At 37.5% G+C, this 16,177-nt stretch overlaps 1 protein-coding gene across 1 annotated transcript in view; it reads left to right on the forward strand.

Moving 5' to 3' along the window:
- Nucleotides 1-92: 92 nt before the first annotated feature.
- mtrex (Mtr4 exosome RNA helicase) overlaps nt 93-16,177 on the forward strand; it is a 41,795-nt gene continuing 25,710 nt past the window's right edge. The window contains exons 1-12 of the mRNA XM_048173660.1: nt 93-283; nt 807-944; nt 3,189-3,255; nt 3,335-3,397; nt 3,482-3,594; nt 4,177-4,351; nt 4,428-4,518; nt 4,644-4,768; nt 6,434-6,532; nt 6,894-7,011; nt 8,600-8,731; nt 10,718-10,797. Coding sequence (XP_048029617.1) covers nt 186-283; nt 807-944; nt 3,189-3,255; nt 3,335-3,397; nt 3,482-3,594; nt 4,177-4,351; nt 4,428-4,518; nt 4,644-4,768; nt 6,434-6,532; nt 6,894-7,011; nt 8,600-8,731; nt 10,718-10,797 — 1,299 coding nt within the window. The 5' untranslated portion in view covers nt 93-185. The remainder of the gene's footprint in view (nt 284-806; nt 945-3,188; nt 3,256-3,334; nt 3,398-3,481; nt 3,595-4,176; nt 4,352-4,427; nt 4,519-4,643; nt 4,769-6,433; nt 6,533-6,893; nt 7,012-8,599; nt 8,732-10,717; nt 10,798-16,177) is intronic.

The following is a 16,177-nucleotide window of genomic DNA, read 5'->3' on the forward strand; positions in this document are numbered from 1 at the left end:
AATTATGGCAAATTCCTTGATTAAATTACCATACATTCTGGAATATGTTATTGGGATTATTTTAGAGAAAGGCATTTTGTTTCTCTGTCTTCTACCGTTGCTTATTTCACACGCCGTATGTCATTTCCGGCACGCGGCGTGCGCTTCGCACTGTGGGATTTGTGTCTGTTTGAAGGTTTGAAGTCATGGCGGACGCCTTTGGAGACGATTTGTTCAGCGTGTTTGATGAAGAACAGGCCGGTTCCAGCAAAAAGGCCACTCCAAAGTCCGCTGCTCAGGCAGGGTAGGTAAACGGGCGGGATATATGTTTTTTTTTTGTACAACTAATCAATGGGAAATTGTAGTGTTTGCCTGGTCTTACTGAACACATGTGACACGCACTCATAGCTAGATAGAGTGAAACTCAAAAAAATTCACGCCACATAAACACTTTACCGGTGTATTCTAGCGTTCAGCAGTTAGGACTTGCTATATTTGTCGTCTTTTGTTATAAATGCAGCGTCTTTTGTGTGCAGGTTGTAATAAACCAGCCTGCCTCCCCCAAAATCCCATAAAAATAAGTAAAATGTTCAAACTAACCGAGACCGTTAAACTGTCAAAAATAAATAAATTATAAACAATCAAATGTAAACACACTCTATCTATCTATCTATCTATCTATCTATCTATCTATCTATCTATCTATCTATCTATCTATCTATCTATCTATCTATCTATCTATCTATCTATCTATCTATCTATCACACAGTAGATAAAAGCATTAGATGACTGTTGAGTGACTCTTTTTTTGTCTTTACATCTAATAGGAAGACGCCTAATAAAGCTGATAAACCGCAGAGCGATTCAGCAGCTGTCCGCAAAAGAGATGCAGACAATGATGGTCCAGATGAGATGGTGCTTGGGAAAAAGCAAAAGCTGGAAACGGTGTCAGCTGAGGAGATCAAGTAAGATTGGTGTGCTTGATGTACTGTTTGTTGTACTGCTTCTGATTAAAGGATTAGTTCACTTTAAAATGAAAATTCCCCCAAGATTTACTCACCCACATGCCATCCAGGTGTATATGACTTTCTATTGAACACAATCAGAGTTATATTAATAAATATCCTGACACATCCAAGCTTTATAATAGCAGTGAACGGGACTGAGTATGAAGCTCAGGGGGGTTAATAAAGGCCTTCCGAAGTGAAGCGATGCGTTTGTGTAAGAAAAATACCCATAATTTAAAAAGTTATAAAGTAAAATATCTAGCTTCTGCCAGACTGCCTTCCATATTCAACTTATGAAAAAAGCGTATTCATAATTTGAATACGGAAGGCGTTAGACGTAGTATAAACGTTTTGAACTGCGAGAGGCATTACACTTTCTTCATAAGTTGAATATGGAAGGCAGTCTGGCTGAAGCTAGCTAGATATTTATATTTTACTTTATAGCTTGTTAAATATGGATATTTTTCTTACACAAACGCATCACTTAGCTTCAGAAGGCCTTTATTAACCCTCCGGAGCCGTGTAAAGTATGTTTATGATGAATGTGGACGGATGCACTTTTTTCAGCTCATACTCATTAGTTACATTCACTGCCATTATAAAGCTTGGATGCATCAGGATGTTTATTAATATAACTCTGTGTTCCGTGACTGTGTTTATCAGAAAGAAAGTCATACACCTTGGATGGCTTGAAGGTGAGTAAACTTGGAGTAATTTTCATTTTAAAGTGTAAAAATTTTTTTACTTGTGAAATACTTTATAGTGAACTGAAATATTTATAGTGTACTTGTGAACTTATGAAATACTTTATAAGGGCTTTTCACACTTGAACTAGTTAACCCTGGGTCATTGTAAACCCCTGGTAAGTGGAATCCGGTGTTATCTTGCTTCATGTTTCACATTGCTCATAATTTACCCATGTTTAACAATTAATCCAGAGTATTTATAAACTGCCGTTTCCCAGTGTACATCATAGATGTACACGCACGCCTAATTAGTGGCGATTTCTATTGGCCGTAAGCCGTCCACAACATTGGAAAGGTCAAAACACCAGTCCAAGAACACTTGAGAGTAAGTTGACTGTGCGTCTGCAAACGTAGTTAGGTGCATATATGAATATCTATATCTGCAATAGACTTCAGCAGATGATTTTGCTAAACTAACACAACAAGACGAAGGCATCAGCTAACACAACGTTAAAAAGTTACCATAGTATAAAGACCTGTAATATTGAGTTATTGCATATAAAAACACAAATCAACTCATTCTCACCTGTGAAAGGTTGTTCCATTTCTTCAGAAATTTAAATCTCGGTTTCACAACCAGAAGCTGCACAATGATACGGCATCATTGATTCTTACTGTGAATGACGACTCGCTGACTATTCCAAGATGGTGGGCGTGGTGACGCGTCTGGAGCAGTCGAATGTGGCATCTACGTATACGTATATCTATGGTGTACATTCTTAAACCCTGGGTTAACATCCTTATTTGCATATTTGTGTTGTCAGTGTCATTAATTGGACGAATGCAGAACATGACCTGTTTACTTAAAGGCTCTAGCCTTGCATGTTCTCATATTATATATTGCGAACTGTAATATCAAGATTATACTGAAAGGTAAGAATGAAATGGTCAAAATCAGTCAAAAGTGGTGCTAACCCCACTTCTAAATTACAAGTGTGAAACGTTCTTTTCCCGGGGTTAAAAGCTGAGTTTAGAACGATGATAACCCGGAGTTAAGTCCACTAGAGGGTTCTACAGTTTCAGTTTTATAGTATTTTTATTTTAAGAAACTAAAAAAAAAACAGCATGCATGGGTGAAATATAATAAAATAAAAAAAAGCATTTCTATCAGTGGCTGATGAAGCATAGCCATTTTTATTTATTTGATAAATACATTTTCCTCATCATTGTAAATTTTTCAATATTATTTTTATTATTATACATTTTTTATTATTATTATTTTTGTGTAAAAATGTTTTTAAGTTTCATTTAGCAGGTGCTGATGAGTTTTACAATCAAAGCAGGCTGTTTTCAGTTTTGTAGTCTGCAAAAAACATGGTAAAATATAATGAAATTAAATGAATAATATGTATTGCTGTTTTATTTAATCTATTATTCAGCTGATTATTCATTTTGTAACCTTTGTTATCCTTATGGGAGAAATCCACTCTTGGTTGACCTCTATTAATTCTTTCAGTCTGTCAGAGCTCATGCCTAAAGTGAAGGCGGAGCAGGTGGAGACAGTGGAGGGTTGCACTCATGAGGTAAATGCATAAACGCACAGTAAAAAAAAAACATCTCTCTGTGGAATGATCATGTGGTAACCCCATCTTCCTTTCTCAGGTGGTTCTTCCTGCCAATGAGGAATACACTCCGCTGAAACCACGCGTTGGAAAAGCTGCTAAGGTGACTTGAACCTCATTGAACATCCTATATGACAACATCAGTGCTTAGCTTTTGTTTGAACATGGTTTGGTTTCCCTCATGCAGGAGTACCCTTTCATACTCGACCCTTTCCAGCGTGAGGCCATCCTGTGCATCGACAACAACCAGTCTGTGCTTGTGTCGGCCCACACATCGGCAGGAAAGACAGTGTGTGCGGAGTGAGTGTCTGTTAGATTGAAATATTGTCTGTGCACTTTCACATAAGATCAGTGGTTCTTAACTAGTTTGGCCACGGGACCCATAGTTTCACATGGTCATTAGGCTGCAACCCAAATTTTTAGGAGTTTAAACCAAGCAAATTTATTTCTCAAAAATGACTGACACACAAGTACCATCCCTCTTTAATTAACATACACATAAATTGTAAGAATATCACCAACACTGATAAAAAGGTATTCAATTATTTGTTTATATTGTTTATTTACATTAGGTATTAAACACCAGTCCCAAACTAGTTTTTGTTAAAACAATGCAGTCAGTAAGTTGGTATGAGCCACTACAGTCATCAAAAATATAATTGGTAGTATTTTAAACACAATACTAACATGAACTGTTTCTAAAATATATGGACACTGATCCTGAAGAATAGAATGAACATCATGCCTGCATGCAAATTCTTCCCAGCTAACACACGATGTACATTTTTTTTAAAGTTTAACTTTACACTCTCAAAACGGTCTTGAGACACACCGGTTGAGAAACACTGCTTTAGATCTGAGTGCGTTTCCTTCTGCACGCAGATATGCCATTGCTCTGGCGCTCAGAGAAAAGCAGCGAGTCATCTTCACCAGTCCCATCAAGGCTTTGAGCAATCAGAAGTACAGAGAGATGTACGAAGAGTTCCAGGATGTGGGTCTAATGACCGGTGATGTTACTATTAACCCCACAGCTTCCTGTCTGGTCATGACCACCGAGGTGAGACAGCGGCCAGTTATCCTCTGCAGCATCAACGATTGGTTCTTTATTTATTTGTTGGGATGTTTTCTTTCAGATTTTGAGGAGCATGCTGTACAGAGGGTCAGAGGTTATGAGGGAGGTGGCATGGGTCATCTTTGATGAGATCCATTACATGAGAGACTCAGGTGGGTTGTATTTAATGTTTAATCGGCAGAAAATGCAAAAGTTACCTAAAATGTTGTGCATAATGGTTGGATTTGTATGTTTGCTGTCATTGAGTTTGTCTCTTTCTGGGTCATGTGACCTGCAGAGCGTGGAGTGGTTTGGGAGGAAACCATCATTCTACTGCCGGACAATGTGCACCATGTTTTCCTGTCAGCCACCATTCCCAACGCTCGACAGTTTGCAGAGTGGATTTGTCACCTCCACAAACAGGTGGGTCATTATGTTCATTCTGTTCTTTTTTTCTTTTTTCTTTTTTTTTGTCAAAAACAAATAAATCCATTGTGACGATCACAAGATATTACTCGCGGAGTGATGTAACATAATTGGCTAAAAACATGTCTCTCATCTTTCCGGGATGCAATGTGTTAATCTATGTTTCCGGAACTGTCCATGTTTGTTTTCTAATGTGGAATAACACAAAATGGGTATAATTTTAAAGCTTGGAAACTCAGCTTTTTTTAATGGATCTAACCATTTTGATCAACTCTTAACGAGTGCTGTGTAGTCCCTATAAGCCTGAGTGTACCGCCTGTGGCCACCACCTAGCAATGAAAAAATTAATAATCATATTTTTCAAAACTACTGCCTTGATCAACACAAAATAGGTGTCATTTGAAAGCTTGGAGTCTGAACTTTACAATAAATGTAGCCAGTTCATATGTTTTCATAATTTATTTAACTAAAAACAAATATGTAGATTTCAAGTGGCATTTTTACTCATAACTTCATGAAACGTGCAGATCGTAGAAAAATTCTGACACAAAAATCCAACAAAATCTCAAGTCCAAAATCAACGCAATCCTTTGCATCGATCATGAGATATTCCTCATGGAGGAGTGACTTTAAAAATGCCCATTAGGGGGTGTCAAGGGCTAAACAAAAAGCTACCGTGGTTCAAAATGCTGTAACTTTTGATTACTTTATGCTATCGCTACAAAATTTGATCCAGATGCATCTTGCATGTAGGAGAACTTCATCAACAAAGAATTTTCCTTCTATCTTATTTCCTTCCTGAATTATTGCATGTCAAATAAGAAAGATGTAAAATTATAGTAAAAATGATATATTTGTCTAAAAATTTTAAGTGTTCTATCAAACGATACCTACTTTTTGACTCCTTGCTATAGTTGGAGTTATGAGTCTATTTTTGTGTATGTCTCTCAGAAACTCTAAAAATGAGAAAACAACTTTAAACTTTAAAAATGCCTTAAAGGGTTAACCTATTTTAAATTGCTCTCAATTTCTGTGTCTCAATTAATTGCTCAATCATTTAGAACACCTTAGCAACCATCTGTCATCCTCTCAGAATACCTTATTTTAAAACAACTAGTCAGAACACGTTAGCCACCACCTAGAATACCTTCAGAGTACACATTAACACCTATCAACCATTCAGGATGCCATAGAATCCTCCTGTCCAGTTATTGTGAACTAAAACGTTTAAAAATTGAAATAAATATAAATATTAGATGGAAAAACTTCGATTTAAAAAAAAAAACTTGAAAATATTGCCTTGGCAACTAAAACTGAAATAAAAATCAAGTTAAATAGAAATATTTAACTCAAACTAATAAAGGCACATAGCAATATTATTATCTTATACTACAATTAAAATAAAATCTGAAAATATATATAAAAAAGCTAATTCAAAATATTAAATACTATAAATAGTAAATTTAAAAAAAATAACACTGAATGTTGTCAGCCACCCAAAATGCCCCACTAGCACAGTACAGTACAAGCATAGTAGGTCTACTTTAATCAGCAATGTATTCTAAAACAAATGGATTCAGTTTAAAGGAAGTGGGTCGGAGTTCTATAATGCATCATCCATAATGCCTCCAGGATGTGTGTGATTTCCTTGTTTATATGCAGCCCTGTCACGTGGTGTACACAGACTACCGCCCCACTCCACTGCAGCACTACGTTTTTCCAGCAGGGGGCGATGGACTCCATCTTGTTGTGGATGAGAACGTAAGTAGCCAAATACTTTGAATAGTTGCATTAAAGCCTTTATTCCATCATCAGAGATGGTGAAACACACCTTAGGTGATCTCGGGCGTGTGTGCCGCCCTCTGTTTTACAATATAGAGAATTTGTGTACCATTATCTGACATGGGTGTAGAGTTGGAGCTGTCATTCAAGAGTGGCACGTCAACATGTAATTGAAGATCTTGAAGATCCTGAATGCTGAAATATCAGTCTGTGTGTGTTGTATAACTGCCAAGCCACAACTACGCCACAACTACGCAACAACAATCTGATCAAGTTTAAGAAAATGTTCCCAGTATTACTGCGGTTATGTAATCATATTTTTTTTGGCATTTCTTGTCAGGGAGAGTTCAGAGAAGACAATTTTAATACAGCTATGCAGGTCCTGAGGGATGTGGGGGACACTGGAGGCAACACTGGGGGCAAATGGGACCCCAAAGGCAGAAGGGGTGGAACCAAAGGTTAGTATTTAAGAGTCAATATAAAACCAAAATGGCACAATCAATATTATTCCAACAACAAAAAAGTTGCTCTATTCTGGTATCTGACATCCAATCAATTTCTGCTCAATAAAATAAAGTCTGTCCCCACATTTGATCCTTTTTATTTGTTTAAATTCCTATTTTGCATTGAAATAACATCAGATTATGGAAGTACAATGTGTTGTGAACTGTTTCATGTTGATTTCAGGTAAAATAGTGTAAGAATGTGCAGTTTAGGGGTCATAATTGCTCAATTCGGTTACTAGTTCAGATAAATGGTCAACCTCAGATGGACTACCATTGATTTGCTGGGAATAAATCGTGTATATTGAATTATCTGAAGCATCAATATGGCACTGTTTACACCAAGTATTATCATTCATCTTGGGTGAACTGATCACAACTAGTCAGTAGTGGTTCAACAGATCATAAAACCCATGGTTCGGATCATATCATGTTTATTAAGTCACGGATCGGATCATTTTTCGGACCAGCACAAAAAAAAAAAAATTGGGGTTGGGAGGTAACTTTGCATTTATTACTTAGCCCACTTTAACTACTCTGATACCACAGCAGAAACTACTATCCTAACTAATATATTATTAAAGGAAAACGAACAGACTGTAAAAAGAACAAATACTGTACACCATTTTCATAGATAAACATAAAGTTACAAATAAAGTGTAAGGTCTAACTGTAGTATAAATTTTCGTGTACAGAAATGAAGTAATTAAGTGTAAAATGACACTGTTCGCTGTATAATTTTAATATAGATTAATCTTTGTTAAAGCTGAGTTTTGTTGTTTGATTTACATGACAGACATAGGTTGCTGTCACTTTAAGAGTAAGACCCCGTGCACGCACACATTCAATCGATACACATCCAAATTCTCACCTCATTCAGTTAAGACATAACCGAATGTGTTTACAAGAATACTTGCTGAGAGGGGTATTTTGACTAACATAATGCGTGCATGTGTCCATTCAAGTGCATTGAGGATGCGAAAGAGAAATCAATTTGGAGTTCGCGAGCAATCTGAAATGCGCCCCTCTCTCTGTGTGCGCACGAGCTTTGTATGTATGTATGTGGGTCTATGTGCACCAATAACAGTGTGGTGTGCAATACAGAATTAAATCCTCTTTTGCCCCTTCTAGCGCTGGAATGGTTTTATATCTATTTAATGTGTAAACTAGCAAGACAAAACACGTGCAAATGATAACCTTTCACTCTATTGTGGTTAAACTTGCAATTGATCCGCAAATCACATGCGAGCCGAACCGTGGGCCTTTAACCTTCCTATTACTGCCTAATAATAGGAAGCTCAGCTTGAAATTTAAATTTATTTCCCATCACTGAATTTTGATGTCAGGCATACCGGCAATTAGGGATTTACAGGCAACCGATAAATGGTTGATTTAAAAAAAAAAAAAAAAAAAAAAAAAAAAAAAGAAAAACACGGAATTATGAAATTAAACATTTTAAATGTAATTTCAGAATTCATGTACAAGATGAAAAATGAATATTCTAATGTTTAATATCACAATTTACTGTTGTATATTTGGTCAGGTCCTTCTAACGTCTTCAAGATTGTAAAGATGATCATGGAAAGGAACTTCCAGCCGGTGATCATCTTTAGCTTCAGTAAGAAAGAATGCGAGGCCTATGCACTCCAAGTGGCTAAACTGGATTTCAACACAGGTATTAATGTTACAATAATTAATAATGCTTCTTGCTATGAATATTACTGTTGCTCATGCTTGAGTTAAGGGTTTAAACTGCTATCTTTCGTCACACCTGCGAGGACTAAACTAAGCCTTGGAAGAAGCATAAAATAATTTTTCTTTGAAGAAATATTTGCTAGTTTCCATTCTAGGGCCTTAAGGTTTATCTCACTATAATTGCTCAAATATTGGTGCAATGATGATTTATCTGTCCTATTAATTAGAAAGAGATTTAATCATGGCCAAAAAAGTGTCAGAAAAAGGGCTGTTTTGGGGAATTTTTCATTTCTGAAACAGTTACAGGGAGTTCTTTATCAAGTATTCATCTATTTGAAGCAGAATGTGTTACAGAGCCAAATGCACGAATGTGGCCCTTCCTCCTCTGTCTATTGACGTGTCAAAGTCTCCGTTTTCTTTTAAGGGAAACGGACGGCATACGACTCTTAACAATCTTCAAAAGTATTGCCACTTCCCATACCACTTTGCTTTGAAAGGCCTAATTGAATTTATTTTAAAAGTGACTGATGTGGTGCACACAGAAGCGTGGCGTTATTGCGGACTTTTAAACATGTTTTGGTTGAGAATAGTGTGCACTTAAAACTTGAAGTCCTTGGCCTTTGATGGTCTATGGCTGAGCACTTGGGACCGCACTAGCAGTCATCCGCACAGCTGTTACTGTTTTGCGAGTCTTGCTTTAGGTGGGGAGACTGTTTTCATTGGCTCTATCTGAGCAGATGTCATCATAAGAGCTTTCCAGCTCAAGTGTGATTTTATAGAGGGTTTCCAGAACATTTTCATTATTTCCAGTATGCACAAGTAGATTGGTCTCTTGGTTTTCTAATCTTTTGAGACATGTTTAAGCAGTGACCGCTGCAGAGATATTGTGGTCTCAAGTAATGCTGAGGCCATATTACAATAGTCAGATGCACATATTGGTCTCTATCAGTGGTTTTGATCTGGATGGTCTGTTCTTTCATGGATATATGGGGTAAAAAAAAGAGTAATGAATTGTGCACCTAACCATATGGTCATGTATATTAGAATAACTAAATAAACTTGTCAAGGTGGTACAGCTGTCCTGATATCATCATAATAAAATAAAAATTCTTGAGAAAAAACAAAACAAAAACATAAGTACTTTGCTTTGTTTTATAATTTCTTCTTGGAAATAAAAAAAAAAGCAGCAAAGTAACTGTTGCAGTATTATAAATGTTTGAAAACTATTTGCCAAATCAAAGTCATGTGGTGCAAACAATATGCAAAGTCATAGGGAAAAAGAGGACCCCTGCAGACCTCATTAGTGTGTCAGTCTCTTAAAATATCAGAGAATTTGACCTTGTGACCTTTGTGACTTGGAAATGTTATTTCTGGTTGAAAAAAATTACTTTGGTACAACCCGATGATGGTATTTTAGTAAACTTCAGTAATTTATTTTGAAGACTTTTTTTGTGGCAATTTTGCCATTTTGTTTTGTCCCCATTTGATATCCAATGGGGAAAATGAAGCAAAACAAGTCCTGAAGCAAAACCAGTTAAGAACTGCTGGTCTATATTTAGTTTTCATTTTGTTATGCTGTAAATTTGAATGTGCGAAGCCTACTGAGATCTGACTGACTACACCATGTGCTGCAGGCAGAAATAGAGATGTTCTAATCTCTCATGACGCAATGTTTCTAGGTTCTGTTTCGAGCAAGAAAACATGACAACTCTCCTTTTACTCAATATTTTCCTCTCCATCTCATTCTCTACACTGACACTACTATGTCTATATCTCTCATGGAAAGTCCTCTGAGCAGCTGTGTAAAGCACACACACACATGTAGCTTTGTGATGCTGGCTGTGATTCAGAGGCCTTTGAGCTGACACACATGCACACTGAACTACCAGAAACCAGTTGTTCTTTCTATCCACGGTCCTCTGATATTCCCTGTTTGATTTCTGATTTCTAATTTCTCCAACCCCAGATGACGAGAAAAAACTGGTGGAAGAAGTGTTCAGCAACGCCACAGACTGCCTCTCTGATGAAGATAAAAAGCTGCCACAGGTAAATTCTTTGCATATGCTTCTGTGTTTTGTACAGTGATTTATTAATTGGTCTATGTTGAGGATAAAATGATAAATTTGCTGATATTTATTGAATTTATCAGCATATATCGATAAATGTTGCCTGAATATTGTCGCAAGTTGAGTATTTCAACAAAAAAAAATTGTAAATGCTCAAATTAACGTCATATTTGTTGTATTAAAATTCTTTTAACAGCAGCACAGGGACACTCTGAAATGGGAGTCCTTGTGCGGTGGGATGCACTCTAAAAGGTCAATATTTCAATAAGAATCAAAATTTTGCCACAATTGGATGTGCCTGAAAGCACATGCCATCAAGTTTTGTCACATCCACAGCAACACCCAATGCAGTCATTAAAGACAAGATTTAGGGGGCTTTCACACTGGCAGTTTAGTTCGAAACGGGGCACAGTTTGCATAAAAAATCACTAATGTGAAAGCTGTCATGTGAACCCGGGTACGCACCGGGGTACCGAACTACCTGAAGGTGGTCTGAGTTTGGTTGCACTCGAACTGTGTCATGGTTCACGTGAATTTGAAAGCAACACGGGCTCGGTTGTGCACTTGTTCATAGTGTTGTCATGGTACCAAAATTCCAGTAGTCTGTACCAATACCATTAAAATTTTACGATTTTTGGTACCACAGGAAAATCTGTTAGACAAAAGTCTTGTCACATCTTGAAAGGATTCAACCAATCACAGATTAGAGTGTCACCTGTGACAAATACTGTAATTAACACATTAACAGGCGTGTAGAAGAAGAACCCCAGCACACCCAACCTTCATTTGAAATGCATCCTGACCTCTGACAGCAAGCCAAAGATTCAACCACAGACCAAAGTGCTGATCATCAAGAGCCTGAAGACCAAGTCTCCTGCTGAGGTGGCAGACATCTTTAATGTATCTAAACGTCAAGTGGAGAGGATAAGAAAAGAAACTGGTGAAGTTCATGACAGGCCCAGGTCAGGCAGACCCCGTAAGACAACTGTTCGAGACGACTGTTTGTTGGTTCGACAGTCCAGGGCCAGCCCTTTTTCAACTGCAGCAGAGCTACATAACAGCTGGTCACCAGAAACCCCTGTACCCCTACAAGAACAGTTAGTCGAATTCTGTCACGCAGTGGTCTCAGTGGCCAAATTAGTGCTCAGAAACCAGCATTAAAGGTGCCCTAGAACCAGTTTTTACAAGATGTAATATAAGTCTAAGGTGTCCCCTGAATGTGTCTGAAGTTTCAGCTCAAAATACCCCATAGATTTTAATAAATTTTTTTAACTGCCTATTTTGGGGCATCATTAACTATGCACCGATTCAGCGCGCGGCCCCTTTAAATCGCGCGCTTCCTGCCCCCCGAGCTCTTGACTATAATACAGTGCATTTACAAGGTTCACACAGCTAATATAACCCTCAAATGGATCTTTACAAGATGTTCGTCATCCTTTTTTCTTTTCTTTTTTTTTTATATAATACCTTCGTTATCTCCTGATGTTACAAGCAACTGACACTTGTTTTAAAAGGTCTGAAGAGCTAGTTTTATCTTCAGCAGGGGCAAGACATTCAGGCAATGTTTGATTTTGCGCTGCCAGAGAAAGCGAAACTAAAAATCACCGACGTGTGTGACGCGCTATAAAAATAAACTAGACACGCCTTATAATAACAAGCACAAACTGTGTTAAAGGTGCCCAAGAATGCTTTTTCACAAAATGTAATTTAAGTCTAAGGTGTCTCCTGAATGTGTCTGTGAAGTTTCAGCTCAAAATACCCCATAGATTTTTTTTAATTAATTTTTTTAACTGCCTATTTTGGGGCATCATTAACTATACACTGATTTTGGCAGCGCGCCGCCCCTTTAATTCGCCTGCTCCCTGCCACACGAGCTCTCGACCTATATTACAGTGCATTTACAAAGTTCAAACAGCTAATATAACCCTCAAATGGATCTTTACAAGATGTTCGTCATGCATGCTGTATGCATGCTTCGAATTATGTGAGTAAAGTGTTTATTTTGATGTTTACGTTTACGATTCTGTATGAGTTTGAGGCTATGCTCCGTGGCTAACGGCTAATGCTACACTGTTGGAGAGATTTATAAAGAATGAAGTTGTTTATGAATTATACAGACTGCACGTTTAAAAATGAAAATAGCGACGGCTCTTGTCTCCGTGAATACAGTAAGAAACGATGGTAACTTTAACCACATTTAACAGTACATTAGCAACATGCTAATGAAACATTAATTTGGTTTGAAACTCAATGTATGTCTTTTCCATATACTGAACTCTTGTTATTTAACTATGCCGACGTAAATTCAAATTTTGATTCTAGGGCACCTTTAAATAGAAATTGACGTGCAAGCAAAAAGGTTTCTGTCCTACAATGCTTTTTCTACTTTACCACAGTAAAGAATGCGAATATAATAGGCCTAAAAGTGAAAGAAAGGAAGAAACGTTTATAATCCCCTGCGTGAGTGAAGATTAGGGAAAATAAGCAGATTCCATGTTCAGTGGAATAACTAATGGAATATTGTTAAATTCTCTGATAATCAAGTGACCAGGGGTCTCATTTATAAAACTGTGCGTAGGATCCCTACTAAAAGTGTACGTACGCGCAAAAGCTAGATTCTGCGTACGCACAAAAAAAATCAGATTTATAAAACCATGCGTACGCCAGAACCTGCGCACAAATCCCTTTATAAATCCCAGTCAGCGGAAGATTGTGCGTACGTGCATCTCCACCCTGTCTCCTCCCCGAAATCACCATATATGGAGCTTACGACGCCTAGTTTTACTATGCATAACCTCATCTGCATATCATTTCCATACAAGTTCCCAACCACATGACACCATGGTTAACACCGTCAAAGGTACAAGACATTGGAAAATATTAGATATGGACTATAAATGCCATTTGTGCCACACATTATATTGATAAAGATCATCCAGTATCCTCTTTATGTTTTAGAATAAATATATCAAAATATCCATAAAAACAAAATTGTATAAAATACTTCAGATAAAGGTTTTAGAATAGAGTTGATTCATTCATTTCCACTGGCCAAATAGTATTTGAATAGTTTTAAACAATTCAAATCAAATGTATGCAGTTTTGCTGGTGAGGTGAACATATCTTTTAGGAAGTTTATAGGCTATTTTTAGTGGAAACAGATCGGCCTACTTATTTATTGCAGTGTAAATACAATTGTCTGACTCGGCGCGTCACTGACAAAGGATTTTAAAAAGAAAACATGCAAATCTTACCGTTTTCCTCAAATTATATCCTTCAAATGGTAATTGTTTGACATCAACACCTCCTGCAGCTGTGGCTGTACAGTAAGATATCATTGGACCTATTCAAACTGGACAACGGACCGTTCGACCACCGAATCCAGCAGTGTCTTCCATAATATCTAAGTTAAGTGTGCATCACTGATCGTCATTCTCAAAAAAATATTTTGTCATAACATCTGCAGTTTAGTTTAAAGAGGAATTATTGTGCTCCCAGCACTCCTCGCTGTCATAAAACAGCGTGTACTGGAAAAGTGATCGAAAGTAGCACATCTACTATCTCAATTCATATCACTTTTGTCTCCAGAATGTGCGTACGCACGGCTCAAAGTTTGCTTAAAGGTGCGCACATTCTCCCGTCAAGTTTGTTTTTATAGATCACAACCTTTGCGCGGGAACTGGCGTACGCACGCTTCCAGCCCCGTTTTGTGCGTACGCACGCTTTATAAATGAGACCCCAGATCGCGATTCACAAAACAGAATACAAAGCTTAAATTTATGGACTCGCGTACCTCTCTCATTCAGCATTACCAAAATGTTTCCATGGCTGCGATGTCACAATTCATTGCTAACCTATTATTTCTTTTGTAAACAAAGCTTTGTGCTTCACTCGTGTCATATTCATGTTAATACTGGCACAGCCCTTTCAGTGGTTACCGAATATACCCGGATACTCGGTACTCCCAGTACTACAGAAATGCTGGTATCGTCACATTTTCAAAATTTCAGTACCGACTTGGTACCGAAGTACCGGTACTTTTGACAACACTACTTGTTCAGGAAGTAAAGTAACCTGCGCATACGTTTTAGCTGATTACAATGTATTTACTTCAATAAAACACATGTAAGAGATGATAGCGTTGATGATTTACCTTGGATTCAAGCAGGAGTTAGCCTGCAGTGTATTAGTGCATTACGAGTGCAATCAGAGTGGCAAATGAATGACAATCAGCTGTCTCCTCACAATAGTCTGCTTGCAAGCAGGGGAAAGCCGTCTACATGCGGTGCACATGCAGTAAACCCAAGTGTCATTTACTCTGCTGTACATAATAGCTTGGGGACCTAGTAACATTGCTGGGATCAGTCCCGGAATGCACCCTGTGTGAGCAAAAGGCACACATTATCAGTGTATTTTCCAGAATCTCTGTGTTTTTTTTGTTTGTTTTTTTTTTGGGCTAGTCAACTAGAACAAATGCACATCCATGTCCATCTGTATATGAATACTTTTTTTCAGCATTAATCAAAAGTGACAGTAAAGACGTGTAATGTTACAAAATGTCTATTTCAAATAAATGCTGTTCTATTGAACTTTCTATTCTTCAGAGAATCCTGAAAAAATTTTATTAAAATATTAAGCAGCAAAACAGTTTCACTAATGTCATAATAAGAAAAGTTTCTTGAGCAGCAAATCAGCATGTGACACTGAAGATTAGGCTTGCTGTGGTAGTCTGTATTATACTGTGTTCGGCCATACACTGATTACATTACTTGGCCACCGCAGCACCATCCCCACTGTTATTTTTTGTTAAAGAAATAACCACTTAGTTCAGTTGGACAACGAAAGCTACAATTATAAACTGAAAGCATCTGCTCTGCTCTAGAGCTGCAGAATTGCATCACAGTTCAGCAGGAGTCAGATTTCACTTATCACATGAAGAGGCTAAGTAGAGATGAGATGACTGACAGGTCAGTGGTGGAGGATTTGGTGCACAACAGATCCTAAGCATCATTGACAATATCTTATCTTGTAAAATGTGCGGTCAGTACCCCCGCTCCCTATACACGGAGTACGCGTGATTGCGAATTTGAAAGCAAAAGTGAAAAGCAAGCATGCGTTCAAAAGCGATTTCATTACCCCGCATATTGATAGCAGCTCACTGATGCCTCTGGTCAGTTGTTGCACATTTGTGTGAATTTCCTCACTGTGACATCCTTACTGAAGCTTAAAGTAATGATGCTGAAAATTCAACTTTGCCATCAAAGGAATAAATTATTTTTTATTAAAATGGCTTAAAAATATATATATATTAAATTGTAATATTTCACAATATTACTGTTTTACGGTCTTTTTAATAAATT

The sequence above is a fragment of the Megalobrama amblycephala genome, linkage group LG2, assembly GCF_018812025.1.
Source record: "Megalobrama amblycephala isolate DHTTF-2021 linkage group LG2, ASM1881202v1, whole genome shotgun sequence".
NCBI classification, from domain to species: Eukaryota; Metazoa; Chordata; class Actinopteri; order Cypriniformes; family Xenocyprididae; genus Megalobrama; species Megalobrama amblycephala.